This window comes from Cydia fagiglandana, chromosome 3, assembly GCF_963556715.1.
Source record: "Cydia fagiglandana chromosome 3, ilCydFagi1.1, whole genome shotgun sequence".
In the NCBI taxonomy this organism is placed as follows: domain Eukaryota; kingdom Metazoa; phylum Arthropoda; class Insecta; order Lepidoptera; family Tortricidae; genus Cydia; species Cydia fagiglandana.
Window position 1 is genome coordinate 488,071 of NC_085934.1, and position 17,364 is coordinate 505,434.

The 17,364-nt window shown below is 40.6% G+C and overlaps 2 protein-coding genes across 3 annotated transcripts; one reads left to right on the forward strand and one right to left on the reverse strand.

Moving 5' to 3' along the window:
• Positions 1 to 2: 2 nt before the first annotated feature.
• On the reverse strand, positions 3 to 6,188 carry LOC134679787 (tubulin gamma-1 chain-like). Of its 2 annotated transcripts, none has more exons than XM_063538672.1 (10): positions 6,041 to 6,188; positions 5,624 to 5,826; positions 4,574 to 4,720; positions 3,319 to 3,455; positions 2,935 to 3,129; positions 2,691 to 2,811; positions 2,385 to 2,516; positions 1,767 to 1,949; positions 1,215 to 1,401; positions 3 to 853 (listed from the first exon to the last, which is right to left on the reverse strand). In XM_063538672.1, exons 1-10 carry the CDS (start codon positions 6,087 to 6,089, stop codon positions 837 to 839), a joined length of 1,371 nt encoding a protein of 456 aa, XP_063394742.1. In that variant the 5' UTR covers positions 6,090 to 6,188; the 3' UTR covers positions 3 to 836. The 2 variants fall into 2 exon arrangements, with proteins under 2 accessions (XP_063394742.1, XP_063394740.1); XM_063538670.1 differs by having other exon boundaries at positions 2,385 to 2,519.
• A 245-nt stretch (positions 6,189 to 6,433) lies between these two features.
• LOC134679789 (arrestin domain-containing protein 4) lies at positions 6,434 to 16,656 on the forward strand. Its single transcript, XM_063538675.1, has 7 exons — positions 6,434 to 6,587; positions 6,974 to 7,110; positions 8,789 to 8,905; positions 9,328 to 9,545; positions 11,228 to 11,410; positions 13,743 to 13,928; positions 14,450 to 16,656. Exons 2-7 carry the CDS (start codon positions 6,990 to 6,992, stop codon positions 14,612 to 14,614), a joined length of 990 nt encoding a protein of 329 aa, XP_063394745.1. The 5' UTR covers positions 6,434 to 6,587; positions 6,974 to 6,989; the 3' UTR covers positions 14,615 to 16,656.
• The last annotated feature ends 708 nt before the right edge of the window (positions 16,657 to 17,364 follow it).

Below are 17,364 nucleotides of genomic sequence, written 5' to 3' on the forward strand. Positions count from 1 at the left end.
TTTTTATTTCAATGCTTATTTATACAGGCAACTAACCTAGTCGTTAAACAAAACAACTTGTTTTAGCCTAACGGGTTTAATCCATTAAACAACACTTAACTATAGAGAGACAATGAGAATTTACATATACAGTTAGCGACACGAATCTTGAACGCACAGTACTACAACTATAATATTTGGAAAATTGAGAAACTTCTAAAAGATCAGATCTTCTGTTCATTATTATATGGCACATAGTATAAGTTATTGTGCTTTGATAAAGAAGGGATGCTTGGCGCGAGGAATGTCGTACACTGACTCGTCTTGTTCCTATCTCTATCGCACGCGCGCAATTATATTCCCGCCGAAGATGCCGGCAGCCAATGACATTACGGCCGTGAAAGGGACAGCAATATATATATATATATATATGCGCATGCTATATAGATAGAAACGTCAATGTACGAAATTTCTCGTTCTAAGCGTCCTTTCTTTACTGTAGAAACTAAAATGATAGTTCGATTGGCCAATTTACTACCAAATCATCCTGTGTACTAAAATGACAAATTGAGGCAATCGTAATGTCAATTTAGCACATGGAAATTTATCTAAAATGAGGCTAGGAGCTCATTTGTAAAACGAGAACACGGGTTACTGTACAGACCTTACAATTCGAGACTACGTTATTTTCAAAATCCGGTCGCTACTAACAATTGGCATTTAATCACAGTGTCTTTAATTATTCGAGTTAATGAGATAAATGCATACGATGGCACTGGTTAGATCATTAACGTTTTGTGAGTCGGAATACTTTCATTTGCACCTTTGGAAACTTCGCGCTTCTGCTGATCTTTGTCTTATAGCTGACAGCTCTCTGTGAACAAAAGATAGAGTTAACAAAAAAACCCAATCAAGTACGAGATACAATACTATCGAATCCTCACAGATTTCCATATTTATCACTTATATGGTTGGCATTGGCAGTCCGCAACTGTGTGTTTCTCCTTCATGCCTCGCACATCTAAATTCTTAACTGTGGAATCAATTGTAACCCGCGGTATTTCCGGACTGATACAATCTTCAAACCTTCTAAAAAATAGTGTAATCCCATATCAAAGGCCGGCAAAGGCACTTACAACCCCTCTGGTGTTGCCCATAAGCGACGGTAATCGCTTACTATCAGGCGATTCGTCTGCTTGTTTGTCTCATAAAAAAAACGAAAAGACTATACAGACCAGGCGTCCAGTGCACATAGTCAGGCGTGGCGGCGGCGTGGTACTCTCGCACTAGCGAGTCCACCACGGCGCGGGACTCGTCGAACTCGTCCAGGGAGTCGCGGAACATGGGCTCCTTGCGGAACACGTCGATGAACGCCTCGCGCTTGCGGAGCTTGTCGTACTGCTGGAGGCAGCGGTCGAATAGCTGGGGACGTATGAAAACAATACAATGTCTAACAAACGTACTGGTGAAAAGGGATTTGCTAAGTATCCTGGTCACGGCACCAATTGTAACGAAACCCCACCTTACACTTATTCTGTGTTTCAATATTTGTTAACATTAAGGTTTTGGTCATCCTACGATCTTACCGATTCTACAATAAACACGGTTCGATCAGCAGTATAAATTATTGCTTTATTGTTAAGAGAATAAGAGTGTATACTCTGACCTTAGCGTGGTCCGACTCTATGCACAATTGCACATAGTCGTTTTGGATGCTAGTTCTACTGCTGGAAGTACAATTTAGTAGATATTACAACTAAATAACTATTAAATAAATAGCATCTTACCGAACTGATGTTCGTGTGGTTGGCGAGCAGCAGCCCCGATACCTTGTGCGATGACGTCACGTGTGGGGAGCGCCGCGACAGCGCTACTTGTATGGACGCAGGACCCCAAGGGATGAAGTTCGCTAGTTTACGCTCTCGGATGCGCTGGAGGGACTTGTGCACTTGTGACGGGTCTACTTCGCCCTGAAACAAAGTTGCAATCCTGTTAGCTAACATAGGTGAGGATACACAAACGACGAGACTGCAAATGTCTTAAATCCTTCATAAACCTTTATTTTAAACACTCCAGGTGTCCCACTAAAAGTCTCCGATATTTATGTTGGGAGCCAATGTTCGATGGTTTGCCGCGCGATATGGAGACGAGGCTTTATAAATTAAAACCAACAAAATAAATTTATCGCAACAATTTAGCAGTACCACTAAAGTTTAAAAAGATTCTATACTTACAGTTGTAGGCTTTTGTTCACAACAAAACAACGTCTTTCGACTAAAATATATTTTTTTATTTTTTATGAATGGGCTTACTCATGGCCACAGACTAGCCGAGGCGTAGACGTGGCCTACGATGGAGCGAGCTCGCCCAGAAGGTGCCTGTAATAATGAGGAAGATATTCATACCTGTATGATGTTGAGGATGGAGATGTAGCAGTGCTGGTTGGCGCGGTCCGGGCTGAGGGAAACCATCATGTTCTTGGGCTGGAGGAGCCGCTGCATCACGTCCAGCACCGTGGTCTTGCGGATCTTTGGCGCCTGCTCAAAATACACATACCCATAAAAAACCTCTGTTAAATTTAGTAATTTAACAAATTTTCATTCAAAGTTTTTACAAAGCACATTTCAGTAGTGTAAGCTGCATCTGTTTTCCAACTTTTATACTTCTCTATTGCCTCGGTCCGCAAAATGGAAGGTTCTTAGAATACTTACAACATGCACCAGATGATCAGCCGTGAGTGGTGTGTAGCCAGTCATGAGGAAGTGAAGCCGCGGGGTGGGGATAAGTGGCGCCACTAGACTGATCAGGTCGTTGTTCATGTATGAGGGGTACCTGCCAGACAATAGTGAAATATTAGCACCGGACACATTACGAATTTATCATGAGTACCACAAGTCTTCTAAACCATATTTTACACTCAAGTAGAACTCGAGCCTGTCTGTTGAAGTGTGTTACCTGAGCGTAGCGGTGCTGGCCGACATAATAGTAGACACCAGTGTGTTGATCTGCGTGAAGGAGGGGTTGGGGATGTGCAGGCGGTCGCTGGCGATTCTGTTGAGCGCGGTGTTGTCGAGCACCATCACGCAGTCCGCGCTCTCTGTGAGGCGCTTTAGGGTGAGTAGGGAGTTGTAAGGCTGTACGACGACGTCACTGTGGAAAAATAATAGGATTACAAAATGACTAGAATGACACTCTGCAGTCCGTGCGGAGATTGCGGAGTGCAAGGTGTGGGGAAAATAAACTTTCATGAGACAGCCTGGGTTCCAAGAGTTAATAACAGTGGTGTAAAAGAGATTAAACTCAGGCTTAAATTTGGTTTCATTGAAAAACTGAACTGACCTGATTTCATCTAAATTGGGGAAGACACTGTATGTCTGCACCAGCTTCTTGGGGAACCGGTCCGAGAGGTGCTCCAGGATGTAGGAGCCCATGCCGGAGCCTGTGCCTCCGGCTATTGAGTGGCACACCACAAAACCCTGCCATACAATAGAAATTGAAGTCATAAGGTACTCACTACAGTAACAGTAAAATATTACTTATTCATTTCATTTATTCATGCTAAATAACATAAGTGTACAAAATATACAAGTCATATTATTTAACCCGGGTGGGGCATAGCAGAAGACTTATTATCTAGAACTTAAAAACTAAATTATCCTAATTACAATAATAAATACAAATCTTATGCGCACTAAAAATCTTTGTCCCTGAAATACTCCTCTATATGATAGTAACATTTGTCTACTAAGTTCTTTCTTAATTGTTTAAAAAATACTGTGTTGTTCTTTTCTCCTTTTAAGGTGTCACTTAATTTATTATAAATTTTAATTGTCATGGCGTGTGGACTTGTGCTGTGTAATTTCATTGTAGATCCTGACACTGTAACTAGATTATTTTTGAACCTAGATTCGTAACGGCGGGTCTGATCTAGGATAGAAGTGTATAGTTGCGGGTTTTTCCTGACAAATTTACACACCTCATAAATGTATATGGAAACTAGTGTTAACATATCATATTTTCTAAAGTAAGGAATACAGCTCTCTGGGATTTTTATATTGGCGAGTATGCGTACACACTTTTTTTGAAGGATGAAAATATCTTCGATGTCGGTACTATTTCCCCATAGTATGATGCCGTAAGTAAGCCATGAGTATGCGTAAGAGTAGTAAGATGTAATCGCGGATTCATGCTACTTTGAGTGCTGCATGACTTTATTTCTGGACCACCATGTATTATTATCCATCACAATATCAGGTGACCTTAGCTCTGGGCTAAAATCCCATGTAGTACCTTCTCAAGAATGTGTTGATATGTTAATTGGTGTGTGTTAATATGTAATATTAAAAGAAAAAGCTTTTACTTTCATAATCATAAACTTAAGTACTTTTTAGCATAAGCTAGGCAAGGGAAGAAAGAAGAGAATTCATCCTTGGTTGTTACCAAGGAGAATTCTCTTGAGTTGAGTTGATATTATCAGGTTTTCTGGATTTTTTGAATTAGTCAGGAGAATAAGTGTCATTCTATGTTATAAATTTGAACCAAAACTTCCAATGACTAAATTTGACCAGCTCAATGTTTATAAGGCCTTACATACCTCCAAATTGTCACTGCCATCAGCCTCCCTATTGATGATGTCGAACACTTCCTCATTCAACTTGTCTCCCTGTGCATACCCTGAAGCCCAGTTGTTGCCGGCACCTCCACCATGTTTAGACAGGTATACATTTTCTGGGTTATATAACTGTAATAAATGGAATTGTCTTGGATATCTTAAAATTAAAACTACAAATGGGAAAAGAATGACAAAATTTATAATAAAAATATAATAAGTGGTAGGCTGAGTAATAGATATATGCCATACAGCATTAAAGTCCAACATTTCTATCTGTTTTTTTTTTTACTGTACAATATAAAACTTTTGCATATCTTAGAAAACATGGGGTCATCCATTAATTACGTCACACGAATTTCTAGGTTTTTTGACCCCTCCCCCCCTCCTTGTCACACTTGGACACATTTAGCAAACCCCTCCCCCCTAGTGTGACGTCACATTTTTTCTACGAAATCGCCAAATCGAATTAAGTAAGTACCTAAATATTATTAATATTTTATCAAAATATTCTTGACGATATAAATATTAGTAATTTTATAACTTAAAACTGCTTAGGAAAGAAAATTAAATTAATAAAACCGATTATCGTTTTAAAAACTTGTTATATAAATGTACAGCGAATAAAATAATTTAAATAAATTTTCGGTTACTGATGAAGTTAAAGTGACGTCACAAAGTTCGTGTCTCCCCCCTCCCCCATGTCACAATATGTCACATTTTCTTGACCCCCTCCCTCCCCCCAAACGTGTGATGTAATTAATGGATGACCCCCATCCTCAAGGAAGTTAGTATTTGTAATCTGGCCAGATATTCAGCAGCATTGGGAAACATTTAAATTCCTTTCTTTGAACCAGTCCAAGTGTCATAAATTGGTTGCGAAAATATATGAACCTAAGAATCACAAATTAAGATGTCATTGTCGGAGTCATGATTTGTCTTTGGACTTTATTTTAGCCACTGAAATTTAGATATCCAATCGCTTCTAAATAACAACAAGTGTTACTTATACAATATGTGACATATTGATCTCACCTTAGCATATGGCGAGTTCATAATAGTGTGTATGACCCTAGGCTCCAGATCCAAGAGCACAGCCCTGGGTATGTAGTGGTCATCATCAGCCTGGTAGAAGAACACGTCCTTCCGGTCCAGCCCCGCCGTCGCGTACTCCTCCAGGATACCTTCCGGCGATATCCCGTGCTCTATACATAGCTGCTTCCAGAATTCAAAGCCAACTGGGGAACAAAACCATGCTTTAGAAATAAAGGTTTTATATGCATATATTTGTGTATTAGTTGCTTGAATACGAAGATGATTCGAATCTAAGTGACGGGAATAGAGTATACAAAGATACTCAACCGACAAACACAAATTAATTAAGCCGAAAACAAGAAAAACAAGGCTGTAAATTTAAATTAACCGAAGGATATAGTTAGGGTGTAAACTCACTTTGGTTGCCGCATTGGCCCAGCTGTAGCGTTATCATTTCATTCGGCATGATGGATTTGTAGCTTATAACACTATTTATTAGGATAAGTTTAAACTCTTTGATTTAAATAAAATCTAAACAACTCCATTTACCACCCGAACTAACTGACATTTATTTGACAGATGTTGTATGTTGTCACAGATTGGGTAAAATTTCAATCATATTTATGTGTAAAGAAATTGAATATGATTATTAGTAATACATTCGTATTATTTATTTTCTTCGCAAAAATAATTCCTTTTCAGTAACACATATTCCTAATTATATAATTAAATTAATAATATTCTAAAATAAAACAATGCTATACGCGTGAATGATTCCATAACTTAAATGTCAAAAGTTTCGTAAAGTTTTTGGAATTCCGTAGCCGTGCCGTGCTAGTGATTAGTGATTTATCTAGGTTTGTTTAGTTTTTTTTTACCTTCATTATGTATGATTGAGTGCTTAGTAATTAGTGAAACATACAATCATCACATAATAAGTGGTTATCGGTGTGATAAATCCAAGGTAATTATGCATTCTTTACATGTCTCATACATCTTGATATTCTTGACGGCCTTCGGTGCTATTTCTCAACTTTGTTGTCCAACCTACGATGTAATACCTTGCGAGGATAATGTCACCGTGGGTGTAACTTTCGTAAGGCAAGGTTTTCATTAATTCCTAAGGTGGTCGCTTAAATTACTAATAACTTAATAAGGAAGTGATTTGACGCGTTACGGGTTCAGTTTAGAAACTAATTTGCACAGGTGTTAGAATACATGTCCAAACAAACGTGAATTGAAACAGTGTATGTATTGAATTATTCAGTTGTGAGTTGATTAGATTTTCACTTGACTGGGCATGGTTTATTAGACACATTATAGTTAGTGTAAAGTGTAGTTGTTTGTCAGTGGGCGGGGCTCCAAGATGCCGCGGAAGTTGCTGAAGTTCCTGATCGTGTTCGACAACACGTCGCTGCTGTACTTCCCGGGGCAGTTCCTGTCCGGGAAGGTGCTTATGGAACTGCAGGATGACACTCCTGTACTTGGTAAGTGAGAAACCCATTATCTTATTAACCCTTCAATTCCCAGCACTTTGAAATTGAATGTCAAAACCAGACTATCTGGTGTTTATGATTTGTAAGTAATATTCTCTTGAAGTGCTGGTGGCCTAGTGGTAAGAGCCTTGTGACTTTAAATCCAGAGGTCATGTATTCAGAACTTATGTATGAAATATCATTTTATATTTACCAGTTGCTTTATGGTGAAGGACAACATTGTGAGTAAACCGGACTAATCCCAATAAGACCTGGTTTCCCCTCTGGGTTGGAAAGTCAAATGGCAGTCTTAATGTAAATCTAGTGCCTAGGTCAAATCATGGGATTAATTATTAGTGTCCGACCGAAGGTTCGGTTTCGGCCAGTTTCGGCCAAAAAATCATGTTTCGGCTGTAGTTTCGGTTTCGGCCAAAAAACGGCCGAACCTTTCGGCCGGGCCGAAACTTACGAAATGGTACTTCGGAATAAGACCAAAAGTTGGAGAATGAGTACGAGTAGGACAACAATATTAATACCTATGACATATTATACTGATTCATGTATAGGTACAGAAATTGCTTTATTATAAAACACAATTCCACTAATGAGGGCGCCACTGGACGCTCGACGCAGTCTTAAGAGACTGTCAATACCTATAACGCGCACACTGTCTAATTGTTTCGGAGTGAATGAGTGATTTTACCTCAATTTACTATTGGTTTGTGTTCCACATGTCCTCTACTTCAGCTTAGCCTTTGGCCTCGCTGCGCCATGCTCGGCCTGCGGTCTCGCTTTTAATACATACAATGGACATTGGTTGGAGTCTGTGCTCAACTATTAGTCCTGAAGCCTGAAGCACGGCTTTGACTTCGCATGAAAGTTCGCCTCACTGGGGCACTTCGGACTTTTAGGCCCAGGTGAAGATTGGCACCCGGCCTTGCGATATTGTCAACAAAAAATTTCGGGCTTGCTTTTTTGGTTGGTTTTTTGGTTGACCCTGTATCTACATGTTAATAACTTGACTGGTGAATAAATAGAGTTAGACCAAGAAAATTCTGCAATGATTTTGATAGCATACGCAGTGCAACTAGTGCAAATGTTATTTATACGTCATCATTTCATAGAAGTTTTGACGTTTAAAATAACACTTGAGCGTGTGTTATCAAAATCGTTGCAGAATTATCTTGGTTTAACTCTAGTAATTTTCTTAAAAAACTGCTTAAGTAACATCAATTTCAAGGATATTGGGTGTTGACAGCCCCATAATATGTGTATAAAAGGGGTTTTATGACATTTTTTCAACGATTTTAACAAGTCTACAAAAGTTTCGGTTTCGGCAAAAAAACATGTTTCGGTCGGACACTATTAATTATCAAGAGGACCCATGAGCCATAGCCAAATGACGGGATAACGCGAATTTAAAATTAGGAGGGGGAATCTGGACATGGATCATGGTAGCATGACATAGGAGGAAACAGAGTAATTCGAGGATGATTTTTGGATGATCTTAGGGGGAGGGGAGGTCAAAAATCGTCAAAAATAGATGATGTAATTAATAAACAGCCCCTTAAGCCTAATGTTCACCCAAGATCATATTATTATTATTATACCAATGAAAACTTATGAGTAATCAGAATTAAGTATGCTAGAGTAGGGAAACAAGAAGAATACTGTTGATGTTGTCTTCCAGGGCTACATTTCCATGTAGTGGGTGAGGGAGTGGTCCGCGTGGGCTCCGGCCGCCACGAGCGGCTCTTTGACAAAGAAAACTACATTGACTTCAGGATGCGACTGCTTGGTGAACCAGGTAACATCAATCTCGGAATAATGGACCTTATGTGCATTTCAATAAGGTCTAGACTAGAGTGTCAGTTAACAAATCAACATCTAAAATAATCTACATATACTGGGTCAAGCAAATCTTGTCAGTAGCAAACGGCGGCAAATTTGAAAAATCATAGCTAACTAACTTTTTGAATAGGTACCTTATCACAAAGTGATAAGATTCAGTTAAGGATGTTGCTGTTAGCACCTGTACATAATGGACTTTCAGAATGTGATTGAGTTTATTCTATTTTTCTTTCTCCACGTCAGTTATACAATAATTACACCAGCTCCCAATATTTCCGTGGGGAAAGAATACCAAATGTAAATTGTTGTTTTTTGTGCAATAAAGTTTAAATAAATAAAAGAAGTATTTCCGTATTAACAGTCACGTAATTTTCCCAGGAAACGGCGCCTCAGTCCTCTCCCCCGGCATCCACAGTTTCCCCTTCAAGCTGGGGCTGCCGCAGGGGCTTCCCTCCACGTTCCTGGGCACGCACGGCTGGGTGCAGTATTACTGTAAGGCGGCGCTGCGCGAACCCAACGGCCTCACCCACAAGAACCGCCAAGTGTTTATAGTCTGCAACCCGATCGATCTTAATTTGGAGCCTCCAGTTCTCTCGGTAAGAATTCCCAGATATAAAGAGTTCTGCTGCTGTCTTTCAGCATCATGTACAACGTAACAGGTGAAAAGGCTCTAAACATTGTTTAGGCCGTAGTAATGAACAAGTCATAGTCATGATTCGTAAATCACAGAAATCCTTTATTTTCGTGAAATAGGTAAATTGCCTTATGTCACGGTATCACACTACTCGATGGTATTGTATTGTAGTACGGGCGATTTTCCGCAACTCGACGTCTTGCGCCTATTTTGCGTGATACTACTCAATGGTACCAAATACTACTCATTCATGTCATGCACCAAAATGCTTTGCATGTCAGCACAGGTATTAATACCTACTAATGTCAACAATTAACTGACACTTGAACTTTATTACAAAGACGTAAAGTCCATTCATGATTAGTTAAGAATGTTGCTATTAATACACACGAAGGTTTATGTAAATGAGCATTGGCAGATCTTACAGTGTTGTTACAAGGTTCAAATTTGGTTGGTATGAAAGCCGGCGGTTGTGACGGTTTGTGGGAATGATTTGATCCGGTCGTGATATAGCGACCATTGACCGTGACTGGTTCAATGTCAGTTTGTTTACCTATTAGAGCCGTGTCGTGTATGGCTAGATTAAATCGATTTAGTGATTACTAATCAAGTTTCAAGATTAATCTAATTTTTCCTTATGATTTGCCTATTGATGTGAGAACAGACTAAGATGAATATGCATTGCATATGTATTATATGCTAAGAGGACCATCTCCCCTGTGACGAAATAGCTTCTTACTTCGTTTGTGGACTTAGTCGCCTCGTACGACACCCTATCCTATGTGAAGGTTGACGCTATTCTAAAGCCGGCCACCACACGGCAGAAACCTTCATCCATCATCATAAGTATTCATCTAGGAGAAGGATACTCCAAAATAAAACCCGGAATGGAGTTTCCGTAAGGCGCGAGTAGGGTCCAACCTGAAATATGCGGCAGATTCCTGCAGCTGACCTGTCTCCACACGTATTGGCTCGCCTTTCCTGTGGCATAAGACAGTGAAGCCGAGAGGGTAATGCAGGTGCTGGGCATCCCTGCGTTTCCTTAATTCCGTCCCAGGCGGTGTAATGTATGTTACACCATAAATCGTCTGCAATAGACGTAAAGGCCAATGATGATGTATTATATGTAAGTTACTGTAAGACATGTAGATGTCGGCGGCCGATCGTAAGATCAGGCAGATCGTAATGTTCCTGTGTAATGTTTTGACGATGGTCACATTAAACCAATATATAGATAGGATAGGATCGTTAGGTTGCTTCATATGCCCGAAGGGCAAACTGCCCAGAAATAGGAGCCACGCGTACGCGGGGCTCCGTCGACTCAGGGAACGAGTCAAAGATTTTCATGGTTCACGATATGCCTAGGAATTTCACGATATGCCTGATCTTACGATCGGCCGCCGACATAGATATTGAAATTTGTTTTCTTAGATTTTCGAGTTTTCTAGTAACCTAACCTTGATAGATTTGATGTCTAAAGAGGCTCCGGATTTTTGATAGAGAAAGGATAAAAAAAAACGTGTTTTTAATAATGTATAAAAAGCTTTGCCAGATCCTCAGCTCTGTTACATCTGCCCATTTACACTAAAAAAAGGGTATTTTGGAATCAGGACTTGGTTCTAATGTAAGGTTTCCCATTTCTAGCAAGAATTTGAATGCAGCGTGGAGCACCGGCTCGGCGTGGGCTGCGTGGGCGGCGGCAGCGTGGCGTGCCGCGTCACGCTGGACCGCGGCGCCTACGTGCCCGGCGAGACCATAGCCCTGAGTGCGGCCCTGGCCAACCACTCCCGGACCACTATACGCGGCACCCGCGCTACTCTCACGGAGGTAATAACAACATCCAGTTTGCAGTGGAGGATTTACCCTAAGGCCAAGTAGGCCCAAGCCTGGTCAAGAACTTAGGGACGGCAAATTGTGACAAAAAGTTCGGTGGTGATGGCAAGAAATAACTCAAAATGTAGTCAATATGATGATGGGTGCTGAGAAAGTGGCGGCTACAGGACCTGGGGCCTAAAGCGGCAAAGACTGCAAATCCGCCATTGCATCCTGTCCAGAGGGTCTACCTCGCGATCATTTAAATTGCGTTATCTGCCACTCTATCGCTCGAATGTGCAAGAGTGACAGAAAGATAGATAACGAAATTTCTATTTTCGCAGTAAATCCTCTTAACTGACTAAGCGTCACTTGCACCATTCCAATGACCCGTGGTTAACCCGTTAAACCTGGAGTTACCATGGTTACCTGGAGTACAATATAACACTGAGTTAACGGTTTAACCGCTTAACCACGGGTTAGGGGTCATCCATTAATTACGTCACACGAATTTCTGGGTTTTTTGACCCCTCCCCCCTCCTTGTCACACTTGGTCACATTTGGCAAACCCCTCCCCCCTAGTGTGACGTCACATTTTTTCTACGAAATCGCCAAATCGAATTAAGTAAGTACCTAAGTATTATTATTTTATCAAAATATTTTTGACGATATAAATATTAGTAATTTTATAACCCGAAACTGCTTAGAAAAGAAAATTAAACGAATAAAAACGATTATCGTTTTAAAAACTTGTTATTTAAATGTACAGCGAATAAAATAATTTAAATAAATTTTCGGTTAGTGTTGAAGTTAAAGTGACGTCACAAAGTTTGTGTCTCCCCCCCCCCCCCCCATGTCACAATATGTCACATTTTCTTGACCCCCTCCCTCCCCCTAAACGTGTGATGTGATTAATGGATGACCCCTTAGGGGCATGGTGCAAGCAGTACCGTCTTTACCATAAGGGCACATGGGCCCGTGCCCAGGGCCCCCATCCTCAGGGGGCCCCGAAGGACAGACAGTAGCAGTATATATGAATACCCATAATAAATAGAAGATTATAGTAAAAAATGTTAGTTTAATTAGCTTTCTTTACTTTCCAAAAGGGCCCCAATTTCTTATGTGCCCGAGGGCCCCAGCATAGTTTAAGACGGCCCTGGCTGCAAGTAGCCCTAAATCCCTTTATAAGTAAAAAACCAAACATCCGTGATTGAAGTGACCTAACCTAAACTGTGGAATGAACTGTCGCCTGCGGTATTTCCGGACGGCTCCGACCAGAAAAGAGTAGGTATACTTTCATCTTAAAGGCCGGCAACGCACTTCCAATCCCTCTGGTGTTGCGGGTGTCCATAGGCGACGGTAATAGCTTACCATTAGGCAATTCGTCAGTGAAAATTTCAACTGCCTAGCTATCACGGTTCAAAAGATACAGCCTGCTGACAGACGGACGAACAGACAGACGGACGGACAGCGGAGTCTTAGTAATAGGGTCCCGTTTTTACCCTTTGGTTACGGAACCCTAAAAATGGTAAAATCATTCCTATAGTTTGGGATGTAGTTCTCCAATTGATCGCTAGATGTCTCTGCGCGCGAGTTAGATGGCGCTATCGTTTGCTTGACGTGGATTATACTTATTGTTTTATTGATTTTATTATGGTGTTCGATTGAGCTGAAATTTTGCAATTTTTTTCATCACACTTTATGTAATAGTAAATAGTGTGAATACTAAACTCGAGTAATGAATAAAGTACGTTGTTGTTGTTTATGTCGGCTTTCAATGTCTGTGTTGTGGTGTTGTCAGTCTCCTTGCCAGTGAAATAAATTAGTACCACTGAAAATCCGCAACATGGCGAAAGCAGTGGCGTAGCTAGCATGGGTGGCACCCGGTGCGGAAATTGTGGGTGTCACCCCAAAATTGTAAAATATATTAAAAAAGAATAATTGTAATTTTTGTTAAATAGCTCAGGATTTACTCCATCGCTTTCATTTTACGAATTTTTATAGGTGGCACTACTGATGTTCACGGTCGGGTGACACCCGGGGCGGACCGCCCCCGCCGCCCTCCCCTAGCTACGCCACTGGGCGAAAGCGAAATAAAATCTTGTCAGGGCATACTCTCTGCGTAATTTACACCAGTGCGGAAATTAGCACTTTACATGCCTATGTCGAAAATGTAAAGGGCTATATGTACTGTAAGAGGTTGTACGATACACGTGAATAGGTAATTCGCAACTCGTGTCGATTCAAAACACATCCTTCAGTTTTTTAATATATATTTTTCGCACTTGAATCGTAATTTCGTTGTAACCTCACTTTGCAAAACTGACCACATGATTTCCCCTCACAGACCATCCAATACTCGGCTCACGGCAAAGTGTGCGCCAAGGAAGTGCGTGAGCTAGCCGCCCTGACGCGCGGCAAAGTAAGACCCGGCGGCACCGACACGTGGCGGCGCGAGCTGCTGTACATCCCGCCGCTGCCGCCCACCAACCTGCGCGGCTGCCATCTCATACAAGTGCAGTACGACGTGTTTGTGAGTTTCACATGTAATACTAGTATCGTTATTGCGAATTCATTAGCGAACCCACTTATACTCAGAATTTTGGATGTCATTGAACATCTGACGGCCAGATGCGTGCCCAAACTTTCGAATCTTGGTACGAATGTCAGTGATCCAAGTTATAGGAAGAAAACTTTACCTAAACTAAGTGAAATTAGACTTAACAAGAACTACTCCAAATGAGGCAATTTTTCGAACCTGGATGTTTGGTGCGAATTTTTAAAATGTATAAATAAATAAATAAATATTAGCAGATGGCGCCAGCATAACTTGCCCTGTCAATCCCTAGAATTGTGTAATATTTTTGTTTTTTAATGGAATTTTATGCCCTGGATGCCAGCCCATTAAGCCAAATCTCATAGAAAAAGGGGCAAGCTATGGTGGCGCCATTTATGCAAAGCTTTGACAGTTGCCAACCCCATTAATATAAAATTAGTTTTCTTTTGTTTATCATTATGGTGCATTCAAAAACACGTATTTTTCTTTGTTTCTAGTTCATAATCGAGCCGAAGAGCCTGGAGAAGGAAGTGAAGCTACAGCTCCCGATCCTCCTCGGCACGTACCCCTTCGCTTCAGAGCGGGACTCCGCCCCTCCCCCCATCTACCCCAGCACGCTGCCCATCTTCCGACCCTGGCTCGCCGAGAAACCACAACATTGACACCACACAACAACTCCTGGTGTTACTAGGTGCCTAATAGGTACTTAACTCTTCTCGTCTAAATAGGAATCGGTCTATGGCTGAACGTAGCTCGTAGCCATCTTTCGCCCATGGCTGGCTGAGAAAATACAGGATTAAATCTGATGACATCTATATCGGCATCGGCGATGAATATGTCTGTCATATTCTGTTGAAGACCCTGGAAAATACTGGGTACCTCCTCGTTCGTATTTGAACGGACCTCGTCTTCTTAACTTCTTTCCACTCATAACAAAGGCAGTCCTTTCGGTAGCCCACAACCGCTTAAAAGAATAATGGCTTTGAAGAACACATTTACTGCCAGCACGCGCGTCGAAAAGCGTCTACTACCAAAAAACCCGCCTAACGGGTCTGTATCCCATTATACGATAACTATAAATCTAGGAATCGAAATCTAGATCTGTACTGTCTGGGTACATGCTCAAAAAATTCTTAGACTAAATTAAACCATTATTTTATTGCGTGGAATTGACTTTTTATATCGACTTATTTCTAATGTACTACTATTTTGTAATTTAATTCCTCGCAATAAATGTCGGTGTGTATTATTTTTGTGTACGTTCTTTTCCAATTGTGAAATGTACTTTAATATGAAAATGCATAATAAATACACTTAGGTTTTGTAAGCTATAAATACACAAATACCGCAATACGTGCTTCGCGTCTATTTCAAACGTATTAACCCTTTGACGGCCGTTCGTCATATCAAAAATGTCACACACACGCCAATATTACTAGATTACTAGTACACGATTGAAGACTGTCAATAAAAGTTTACCTTCATTGTAAGCATGAAGGTTAATTTTTGGCGTTCAAAGGATTAAGTATTTGTATCTTCGAGTAACACCGGCTTCCGACACGTCGGAAGGGAGGGGCCCAAGCGATATCTCACCGTACAAATCTTTCTGCCATTTTTCGCGGGGGGAAGGTGCACACAGTCGCACTTCTCACACACTTACATACAAAATCCAATCAGAGGCCCTACCGGGAACCACGTTCCACGTGTTGCCTCTCTATGGCACTTGTAAATTCATACGTAAGTGTGACAGGGAGGCAACACGTCAAACGTGGTTCGCAGTAAGCCCTCTGTAATGACGACACAAATACATAGAAAATGACACACGTCAAAGACGAATCTTGCAAACCTCGTTCTCTTTTTCTGTACGGACGAGTGACTAGTGTCACAACACGCACACTAACACATTTTCGTTGAAGTATGTCATTGTATTCTGAGAGATGAGAAGTCGGATTTGTCGCTCGACCGATCCGCAATTTGTACTGAGCGAGCAAAATCGATAAATCCAACAATTACTTGAGACTAAAATATAATAATTGTATTTAAATGTAATTAAACGTATGATATGTAAAAAAAAATATTACATGTGAAATGTAACACTTTCTTTTTGTAAATTTGATGTCCCCGACCTCTTTTTATAGCAAAAAACCGAGCAAACAGGCATTTTTGTGCAGCAGTGTTCACGCGCGCGTCTGGACTCTGTCTAGTGAAAAATCCAAGTGCAACTAGTTTTATTACCCGCGCTAGATTAGATTGACGCGCTAATCTTGTACCTCGGCAGAGGGGAAATAGTGCGATGCCGCCTCCCTTCCGTGTTGCTCGAAGATTTGTATAGATATTTTTTTTGTAATTTCACATATTAGCGGCGCACTTTCCCACTTATAAATGACTTTTGTGCCATCACATTACTGCAGTTATTTTTATTATTTAACACGTGTTTATTAGGTCGTTTAACAATGAATTTTATGTGTTTTATGTTTTTATCAATTTTCTCGAATTACTTATCGCAATAATTACAGGTACTTTTAAGGTATAAAAAATGGAGTATATGTAATTAGGTTTAAGATTCGTGTTATTTACGTCCTGAATATGATATTTTATAACTATAAAAATGTATTTTTAATATAACAGTTTATACGACTAACCTGTGATAAACCAGTCCGTCCAGTGTATATGATCTATAAAAATAAAATATACTTTTTAGGAATCTGTGTTTTTTTTCCTATTAACCCTTTCACTCCAATGTATCAAATGAGGTTATAAAGAAGTTGTAATACTGGACCTTGAACTACTGTAGATATTTGTTATTGTTTGTTAAAATATGGGCGATTTCCTGTTGTTTCAAATCAAATTGGAAACTTGAAATACTTGCACACGGAGTACGTAGCTTGTGCACTTTGATGGTTTATGATTTGATTTGGTTAAGTTCATTTATTTATTTAACCTTTGTTCCCCAAATGATAACCCTACAGTACAGAAAGCGGTCTAATGCCATAAGGCATTCTACCAGTCAACCTCTTTTAAAGGGCTGCCTATTTGATCTCATTGGATTTGAGCACAATATCACAGATACACCCGTAAATAACACGCAGAGCACTGAGGGGCTACCGCGAAAACCGAAATTCGCAAATTGCGGGGATCTTTCTCTTTTACTCCAATGAAGGCGTAATGAGAGTGAGAGAGAAAAATGCCCGCAATTTGCGAACTTCGATTTTTGCGGTTATAGCCCTGGTAAGAGTGGGCGGGCACGAGCAACTTTGCCTACTACCCTACGCGCCTACTCTAACATGATCCAGTCCCCAGTACTCTCTGTGCTTAAGAGGGAAGCAGTGCTTGTAACTTGCGCAAGTAGTTGCTATGTGCAAATACACACCATTTAAATTACTGGCAACAATTTGCCAAACGCCAAAAAAAA

Coding starts and splice junctions, on each gene's coding strand:
- LOC134679787 (XM_063538670.1), bottom strand. CDS start 6,089: ATGCCGAATGAAATGATAACGCTACAGCTGGGCCAATGCGGCAACCAA. Junction 1,950..2,384: donor CCATCCTCAACATCATACAG/GTATGAATATCT, acceptor ACTTTGTTTCAG/GGCGAAGTAGACCCGTCACA. Junction 1,402..1,766: donor ACCACACGAACATCAGTTCG/GTAAGATGCTAT, acceptor ATACGTCCCCAG/CTATTCGACCGCTGCCTCCA.
- LOC134679789 (XM_063538675.1), top strand. CDS start 6,990: ATGCCGCGGAAGTTGCTGAAGTTCCTGATCGTGTTCGACAACACGTCG. Junction 8,906..9,327: donor GCGACTGCTTGGTGAACCAG/GTAACATCAATC, acceptor TAATTTTCCCAG/GAAACGGCGCCTCAGTCCTC. Junction 11,411..13,742: donor CCCGCGCTACTCTCACGGAG/GTAATAACAACA, acceptor TTCCCCTCACAG/ACCATCCAATACTCGGCTCA.